Source organism: Cuculus canorus, chromosome 1 (genome assembly GCF_017976375.1).
Source record: "Cuculus canorus isolate bCucCan1 chromosome 1, bCucCan1.pri, whole genome shotgun sequence".
NCBI classification, from domain to species: Eukaryota; Metazoa; Chordata; class Aves; order Cuculiformes; family Cuculidae; genus Cuculus; species Cuculus canorus.
The window spans coordinates 29161327-29170304 of record NC_071401.1 but is presented as its reverse complement, the minus strand read 5'-3'; the positions used below and the strand labels follow the sequence as shown (position 1 = coordinate 29170304).

Sequence of the window (8978 nt, the reverse complement as noted above, 5' to 3'; positions counted from 1 at the left end):
GGTGAAGGCAAAGAGCAGTAAAGACTTCAGCCTTCATTTTAAAACAAGAATCATGGTTTTAATAACCTTAGGTGTGATACACAAGACTGCAATGTCCCCAACGTGCCTTTTTAAGGTTGGAAATAAACCCACTCCTACGTTCTTTTATAAACATGTATGCTACTCAAGAAAGCTTTATCATAAATGCCTTTGGAAACTAAGCTGCTCGAACAGTGGCAGCTGGAGATCTCTGGGTGTCAGCCAGCAGCACAGACCTGCCCGTTACAGCTTCTGCTGCAGGATAACGGGAGGAAAAATGCAACTGCAAAGCTGCTCCAGTTTGGAAGTCTGCATCCTAACACAAGGCAATTTTCCCAAGCAGTTTGAAGCAACATACCACCCTGAAGCAGACTTGAACACTTCCAGCTTTCCCTGCCTGCACTGCTGTGGAGTTGATGGTGGCAATCATGACAAACCCCTGCAGCAAAATCTTCCAAGGTTTTGCCTGCTGGAGCCCAGTTTTCTACTGATTTTTACTTTTCTTCTTGAAAAGTGCTTCCTAATGGCTTGGCATCATTTGTTGCCCTAAAAATGTTTGAATAGAAGCTTAACCGTGCCACAAAGGGAGTATTATTTATGCATCAAAATAGAAGGAACATAACACAACTAGGCTGCTTGCAGTTCAAAACACACTCAGAATCCAGAGGACATTATAGTTCCAATTAGAATAACAAAATGGGTCTTAATGATCATCCAGTCCACTGAGACTTTTAAATATGCCTATTGGTGGATCACCTTACACATTTCTTTGTTCAGCAGATCAAGAAAACAAAATTAGTGTTTCTATTTTTAGAAGTATGGGGAACATTAAGATATAGGTTTTAATCTTTCTAAATAAGATGTCTCCTAAAATTATATGTTCTTTATTCCAATGTAGTGTCTTTCAAGTCATCCAAGTAGGACCTGCTGGATGATTAACACGTTTCAAAACGCCCACATGATTCAACAGTTTCACTTTGTCAACTGAAAGCTGAAGGAACCAGAGATTTAACTGCTTTTGCAAATGGAGGCTGGGTTATTTTGAGATCTTTATCCTTTATATCCCCATGGAAGAGCATTTGCAAAGCTTAAAATAAGGCACTGGAAGCTCATCGCCATCATCAACCTGCTTATGGAGAGCGTCTTCTCCAGGTCACTCACCCAACTGATGGGGAGCAAGGATGGCAAAGCTGTAGCTGGCAAGTTGCAGGCACGGAAGTGGTCCAAGAGGTTTTTCTGCACTAGCGCTGTCGCATAAGTAAAACAGGACTGTACCAATTAGGGGGCTGCTGGACAACTGAAGCCTCTGACAACTCCAATCTATCCCCAAGTGGCACCCCAATGGGGTCACCCATGCCCAAGGCAAGGGACACTGGCCATCCCTCCCATCTACAGAGACATGGAAGGCCAGTCTCCCGCCTAAAGCCAGGACTGGGGCACATGTCCTCTCAACACACACCAAGCAGGAGTAGGGCTTCCTGGTACAGAAGCCCAAGCTTAAAATTCATGTTGATTCAGCAATGGGAGCCTAGCATGGCGAACCCGGAAAGAATGGTTTTGGAGGTACAAGAAGCCTAGGAAAGCTCCTTTATGCTATGGTGTACCTCCAAACATTGACACAAAGGCTTGTAGCGATAGGATGAGAGGGAACGGCTATAAACTGGGGATGGGCAGATTTAGACTAGAAATAAGGAAGAATTTCTTCACTATGAGGATGGTGAGGCAGTGGAACAGGTTGCTCAGGGAAGCTATGGATGCCCCATCCCTGGAGGTGTTCAAGGCCAGGTTGGATGGGGCCTTGGGCAGCCTGGTCTAGTGGGAGGTGTCCCTGCCCATGGCAGGGGGGTTGGAACTGGATGGTCTTTAAAGTCCCTTCCAACCCAAACTATTCTATGACATCGAAGTCACAATTTCATACGGTTCTGTAGATCAGCTGCAGTTCACTTACCACGGCCTCCTGTACACGTCTGGGAAACATCTTCAAAAGTATAAAACTCTGTACTGGAACAGCATCCAAAGTTTCAGAGACAACTGCATTAGGTTACTTTATTCATTCTTGTAACATACTTCAAACTTTGATGTGGAGTTCCGCTAACTAACATCTAGTCAAAGACAAAAACCCCTAAGTCAGTCTGTGAAGACTAAGCAGTTTCATAATCTTCAAAATAAGTTCTTGAATTTTTTTATAGTATTTGATAGCAGCTTTTTATTGGTTACAAAACCTAAGCCCATATACAAAATTAGGAACACATTTAGATGCCTCTTTGAAAGAACGTTTTAGTCTATTTTAACTGATAGTTTAAAAAAATAATAAAAACAATGCAATTTTAAACACTGTTCTGAAAACGTAAAAGTGCAGCAATATACTTTGTTTCCTTTATTAACTATGAAATGGTGCAATCCCAATCAAAAGCTGATAAGGTCACAACAGAAAGAACTGAGCAAACGCTTTGTCCTGCCTTACCCAGTTCTCCGATGTTCACTTTTGTAATGCATTGAGTGCAAGAAAAGGATCAAATCTTCACAGTAGTGGAAAACTGTTGTTTCGGTATCAATTTTGTATCTAATCTCCAGGACAACAGCGAGTGCAGGCTGAACAGGGTATCCGTCAGTCTATACGGCACAGAGGGAGACTAAATTGCATTAGAAAGGGGGAAATATTTGTTCACAGTAACATCTTCTGGAACTCTAATTTCACAAAAAAACTTTGTGACCTTACCTAACTTTGACTTTTTATTGTTTAGTTTTTTTAGCGAACACCACACAGTTTCAAGATTTTAGACTATAGTGTGTGAATAGGATGCAGTTACCATATGAAGCTTCAACTCAACTTTTGGGAAAAGAAAAAAGGCACAATGAACTTCAACTCAATTTTATGTGCACAAGAGTTGAAAAATCCGAGCCACCTTAAAGAGAAATTGATTCTAAAATTTATAAAACCTATAAATAATCAGAGGCCAAACCACTATATTAAAACAGATTATCTAGCAAGTAAAAATCTTGCAGTTTAAACATACACTTGTATCCAGTTGAGATACAAGACAACTCACTCTTTAAAGTGGCTCCACCTTGGCAGATATATATTTAATGAATGCACACCTGCTATGCGTTGTTCATCAGTGGAAAAACAGCTGATCCACAAAGCTCTGATGGCATCTGTCCTTATCTTCATCACAGTAAATACAACCCACATCCAATAACTAAATTAGTTTAGATTTTTCTATCCCTTCACATCAATGCATTGGGAAATTACACCCAGTAAACAACAGCAACAAAACCAGTTTGTGTGACAGCTTACAGAGTTTCAGAATTATCGATCTTCACCCCAGCAATACCAAAACCTCTTTGAAAATGACTGGGTCAGACGATTTTCCAAAAGCAACGACCTCACATACCTTATGTAAAGTTATTTAATGTGCGCTGCACATCAGGTTTACGCTGAGTAATGGCAGCTTCCATACAGCCTCACACATCAACCAGTTTGCATCTTTTAATCATGTGAATAAGATTTGAGACTAATTTCTGAATTACTCTTCCAATACTCCAAGAATGAAGCTTTTATGACGCTTCTAAGTAGTTGCTGGTTTGTTGCCAACCACATCATCATAAGCACTGGTTACTAAGTAAAAAATAGTTTAAGACTAAATTACAGTAAACATGAAAGCTCCACAGTTTAAACCCAATATAAATCAACCATATCCAATTATCAATTTAAAACAAAATATATTGACTACTGAAAGTTGAAAGCAAGATTCTTTTTAACTAATACCTTTTTGGACAGATTTTTTTTTTTCCTACAGTCTGGGACTCTTGCTTTCAGCTTAAACAGAAGTTCAAGTCCATAACAGGTTGTAGCTCAGGTAAAATACCATGCACAGCATTTGATTACTTCAAAACAGCAGGAACACACAGGCTGAAGTGAGTGGTCAAATAGGGCTCGCTGTTCTCAAAAATTAGGTATAATGGCAAAAGCTTTACCAGTCCAAATCTACAGTTCATTCTCCAACCCTGGTTTCTGAGGCAGTTAATGAACACACATCAATTACTGATAGCTGAAGTAGTTTTTTTGTTTGTTTTAAACTTAAGTGTTTAATCAATTGCCAAGTGTTTTGTTTTTTTTAAGTTACTTTTATTTCAGTTTCACCAATGAAATTCATTTGGCTTGCATTTTTGAATCTATTCTTCCACATAAAGTATATGAAAATATGTTTGTGGAGGACGATGATGGAGGCTCAGAGCAAACTGGGCCCCTGTAAAGTCTTCCCAAATGTATGCATCATACCAAAGTGTCTTGATCCACAGCGCACCATTTTCCAAAGAAGCTACTTTTCCGTGGAAAGCCAATGTGCCACCACTATGGAATATTCTTAACACAACTGCAGATTGCGGTTGTCAGCACGTGGCACCAGGAAAAAGGCAAAAAAAGGTAGTTGGGACTGTTAAAAAGAATTCTGAAACAGTTTAAGAGATCATGCATATGCATTTACAGTCCATGTGATAGTGACGTTTGGCAACTGCAAAGTGACCGATACATGGCTTGCTTTAGAAGCATCAAAACGAAGAGGCATGTGTGTCTTGGAGCCTTTTGTTTCTTCACTTGGTAGCCATCTGGTGGTGCTTCATACTGGTGTGGGACAGAGAAGCTGCATTTTTTTTGAACTTAAAAATTAAATTCTTTTGTTTGAAGGTTGGCCGTTGGGTCAAAGTTGTAAGTACCTCCTTGAGTGGCTTCAGGAATGAGACTGGGATCTTCATCAATCTATAAAATACAACAAGGAAAATATATGAGAGGCCAATTCTCTGCACCATTCGGTTCATGTAGAAGAGATTCACAAAAGTTCATATTTTTTTCTTTTTTAAAATATTGCAGCAACAAAATTAGATCAGTTTTTGCAATTCAATTCCTCCAATATGCTTAAAAAGAACAACACATCAACTCTGTTCTAATGCCATTAAGGAAACAGAAAAATGAAATGGTTAGAGACTGGGTTGCTGTTTGGTCAAAGCAGCTGCTATTTTAGCTCCGCAACTTTAATTTCAATGCCAATTTTTAGTACTTCTGGAGTTGGCTAATCACTAGCTGTGAATTCCAAAATTAGTTTCGTACTTTCTCCCATTTTCTTTCAACATGAAAATAAATAATTTTTAGTGGCAGCTGATAGAAATACTTACATAAGGCTTCAAAGAGTACTCCATCTCCTATCAGAATCTGAAGGATTTAGAATTACTTATTCAGAGCAGTTTTATATAGCTCTCGTAAGTGCAATCTGGATTATTTTTTTTTAACCAGAAGCACTTCACTACTCTACGGATAAGGAATGAAAGGTGTCGGTATCCAGCTTCCCCAGAGCTGTTATAATCTATGTATTTACTGCCTCTCGAAACAGCAAAGAGCATGGCCAGTAATATCAATACGCACAACTTCAAACGCTACCCATCCTCCTCCAGATCATCAACTGCATCTGAACACACCGCCTCTACATATACAGCAGGAGGAACCATAAGCCTCATTTCAAACCGTGTGTTATTCTGAAGCAGGCAAGAGCCCTTGTGTGTGGAATCGAAATAGCTTTCTGAGATCCAGCCTTAGAAAAGTGTGGACATCAGAACTGACGCATCTAAAAATCTTTGTTTCTCTTTACTTTGGGTGACAATATGTAAACTGGAAGGAGAGATTAAGGCATTTGGTGACAGCAGCAATCCTCAAAGAATGGAGCACATCACACCCACGTGAAAATCGAATTTGGTTTCAGAACGCTTTGTAAAATGTTTGCGAGTTGATCAATCAGCACTTCTGCCTTCTGCAGGGGTACTACAAAGCGACATTACCCAGGTTCCCATGCCTCTCACACAACAGCTGAAGTCAGGAAGCCATTCGTGCTGGTCCTAAAGTACGTGCTCCTGCACTTTACAGGACTCAAAGGAGTAGATGAGACTAACAGTGAAGGGATATCTAGTAGCCAGCACCATCTCATGAGAATACAGTAGATCCTGAAGCGACAGAACACAGGAATACTCCCAGGCGGTCAGCTTTAACACTGCCGAGCAGGCTAACATGACCAGTCTCTTGGAGATTCCCTAGGGAGACTTGGATTTTTTATTTTTTTTTTTTACACATCAGTCCTCAAACAACAAGAGTTATTTTCTACTTATAGTTCCTGCCTGAAAAAAAATCTGGTTTATGTTTTAACTCTGAACTCCCAATAATGGAATTTCTACAATTTGAGTTTCGGAAGCCTCAGAAAGCATAGTAAGAGTATAAAAAATAATCTGCAATAAAGTCTTGCTCCTGATTAAAGGAGGTAAATTCATTATATCAGGGATTGATTAAATTGCATCAGGTTACAGAAGAAGTAAATAAGTAAATGTACAGAAGGGAGTACTAACCTCAAAAGAGACATTTTTCCACCTGCACCAACTAGACTGTGTTCTTTAGTTAGTTATAGAAATCTCAGAGTCATTCTAGAGACTATTAGACACTGCCTAGTGAATCATTACAAGCGTAAGGAACTTTTCACGTATCTTGGCTTCTGGTGACTAACTCTGCAACCACATGATGGACCCATGAACTGAAAATCAACATGTCTTAAAGTTAGAATTGGCATCTGGAGGTAGCATGCTAGGCTGCAGAACTACAGACACCTTGGATGGCCTAGAAAAGGCAATTATCATTTGTCTTCAAATTGCTTGCTGAAATGCTTCCGAGGCACTCACAAGCAGCCAGTCACAGAAAAAGCTAGAATTCAAAGGGTGAAAATACCTAATCGAGGTGCAAGAAAATATCAGGTGGTCTAAATCAATCAGTTGCAGAACGTGTTACAGTTCTGATGATTCTTTTCAGTGCAGAGTCTGGACTGAGCAACTACAGAGCCGACATAGTGATCTATCTGAAAGTAGGGATCCGCTCCCCGCTCCAGAGTGACACAGAAGAAAGTAAAAAGGAGAACCAAAACACAGAACTGTTTAGATCCTTATCACAAGTAATCACATGTCAATTTACACATCAGTGAGACAAAAATCAGAGTAGTTATCTTGATGTTGCTGAAGAAAATTCTTGGCATTGAGAAACTCTTCCAAGACTTTCAATTAATGGAAGCTGCACTGAAAAAGGAGCAGGAAATCTGACTTCCCAGATAAACTACGTACATGACATTTGGAACAGAGGAACAATGACAATGTACTTACTAAGCTACCAGGATAGCACATACACTCTTTCATCTTTAGCATACTTACATCATCACCAGAGAAATACTGATCTATGATTTCAAACGCTAGTTTATAAATGTCTTCATTCTCATGTTGTTGCAAGGCTTCAATTTTCTCTAACCCTGCATGAAAGAAAATGGAGAAGAGTTTTGCAAGTTTAAACTGAATTATTGACTACTTTGAAAACAACTAAGGAAAATAATGAAACATTACTATTGAAAAACACTAGAAAAGATGTAGCTCAGCTCAGTTTGCAAATATTGTTTAACACAATTTGCGAACCTTTGTATGTGATGGAATATCACACTTTATGAGGAAGGAATAATAGAAGTTTCTCTCTTTTTAGATAAAACTACATACATAAGCTACTACATAGTTTTTGTTCCAGTCATTGTGCTTCCTGTATACCATCAGAAGGAAGTGGCTTCATTTGTGAGTTGCATACAGGTTTAAAACAAAAAGGCAACAAAGTCTCACACCAAAGAACAGGTTAAAACCCTAGTTCCATTTTCAAACTGAGTATGGCATAATACAAGGGAAAAAACTTCCCAGTAAAGAAGTTCTTAAGCATCCCTCTACTGGTAGCTTACTATAATACATTAATTAGCATCTGTTCAAATTTGGGTTCCAATAACCAAAAGCCTGACTCCTCGTCCTGCTTTGGTCTGTAATGAAATTATCATCCTAACAACTACTGCCAAGGCAATAAAGTAAAGCAAGAACTGTGTGTTTTACCATAGAATGAAGTATACGCAATAATCAAACGAAAAGAACTACAATTCTCATTTAAACCTAAAACACTAAAGAAAACTTCTTCAATGATTTTCTCTAACATGACGCTCCCCAAACCAAAGTAAACAGGAAAAAAAAAGTGATTTCTCTCATTACAAAAGTCTCACTTGCTTATTCAAATAACCCATGATAAAAAAATGTTGTAATAAATACCAACAGCTGCAAGGGGAAGACAGAATAATATCGAGCAAATAAAAATTTTTAGGAGTCTAATAAGCATTTACCTCCACACTCTTCTATAATTTCAGCTATTGTGCTAGCCTCATCACCAGCCATTATCAGGATGTTTTTCAGACCATCCAGCACCACCTGTACCACTTGAGAATCCTTTACTGAGAGTAGATTGCAGAATGGTGGGATTACATTTTGCTGTACAAGGTATTCAACCTAAATAATGAAAAAAAAAAACTGCTTTCAACACTGCGCTTCTTACAAATGGCTGCATGTGCGATGTTTCAGCAACAATGCGAAATCCCACTACACATACCTGATCTTTTCTCCCACTTATTGTCAAATTGCTAATTGCCCAAGCAGCTTCTTTTTGTGTTCCAAAGTCACCCTGAAGAAATAAAATTAATAGCTCATTAAAATCAGCATGGAAACATCTGTCAAGCTTATTACTTAAAATCACAGACTCCTTGTGTCAGATTTATAAAAAGAGAATGACAACTTGCATAGCTGATAGTTTGACTGACCTTAGCCAGCTGGTGTATGATCATAGGGATTAGCCCAGCATCTATTACAGCCTGAACTTGTTGCTGGTTTCCTGCTGTGATATTGGAAAGGAACCAAACTGCTTCCTACAGTTGGACAAAACAAAAAAGCAAACACTTTTAAAAAATAGTTAATAGATAAAAAAAAAAAAACAACAAACCACCAAACTAAACAAAATCATCTCAAAACCTAATATCGCACCGTGACCAACTACTAAACTTAACCTCCAGGTTTCCTCCCCAAAGCAC

The 8978-nt window shown here is 38.8% G+C and overlaps 1 protein-coding gene across 1 annotated transcript in view; it reads right to left on the bottom strand.

Moving 5' to 3' along the window:
• Nucleotides 1-2040: 2040 nt before the first annotated feature.
• KPNA3 (karyopherin subunit alpha 3) overlaps nt 2041-8978 on the bottom strand; it is a 53670-nt gene continuing 46732 nt past the window's right edge. The window contains exons 13-17 of the mRNA XM_054068198.1: nt 8712-8816; nt 8504-8575; nt 8241-8403; nt 7252-7346; nt 2041-4777 (exon numbers count right to left, since the gene is read on the bottom strand). Coding sequence (XP_053924173.1) covers nt 4679-4777; nt 7252-7346; nt 8241-8403; nt 8504-8575; nt 8712-8816 — 534 coding nt within the window. The 3' untranslated portion in view covers nt 2041-4678. The remainder of the gene's footprint in view (nt 4778-7251; nt 7347-8240; nt 8404-8503; nt 8576-8711; nt 8817-8978) is intronic.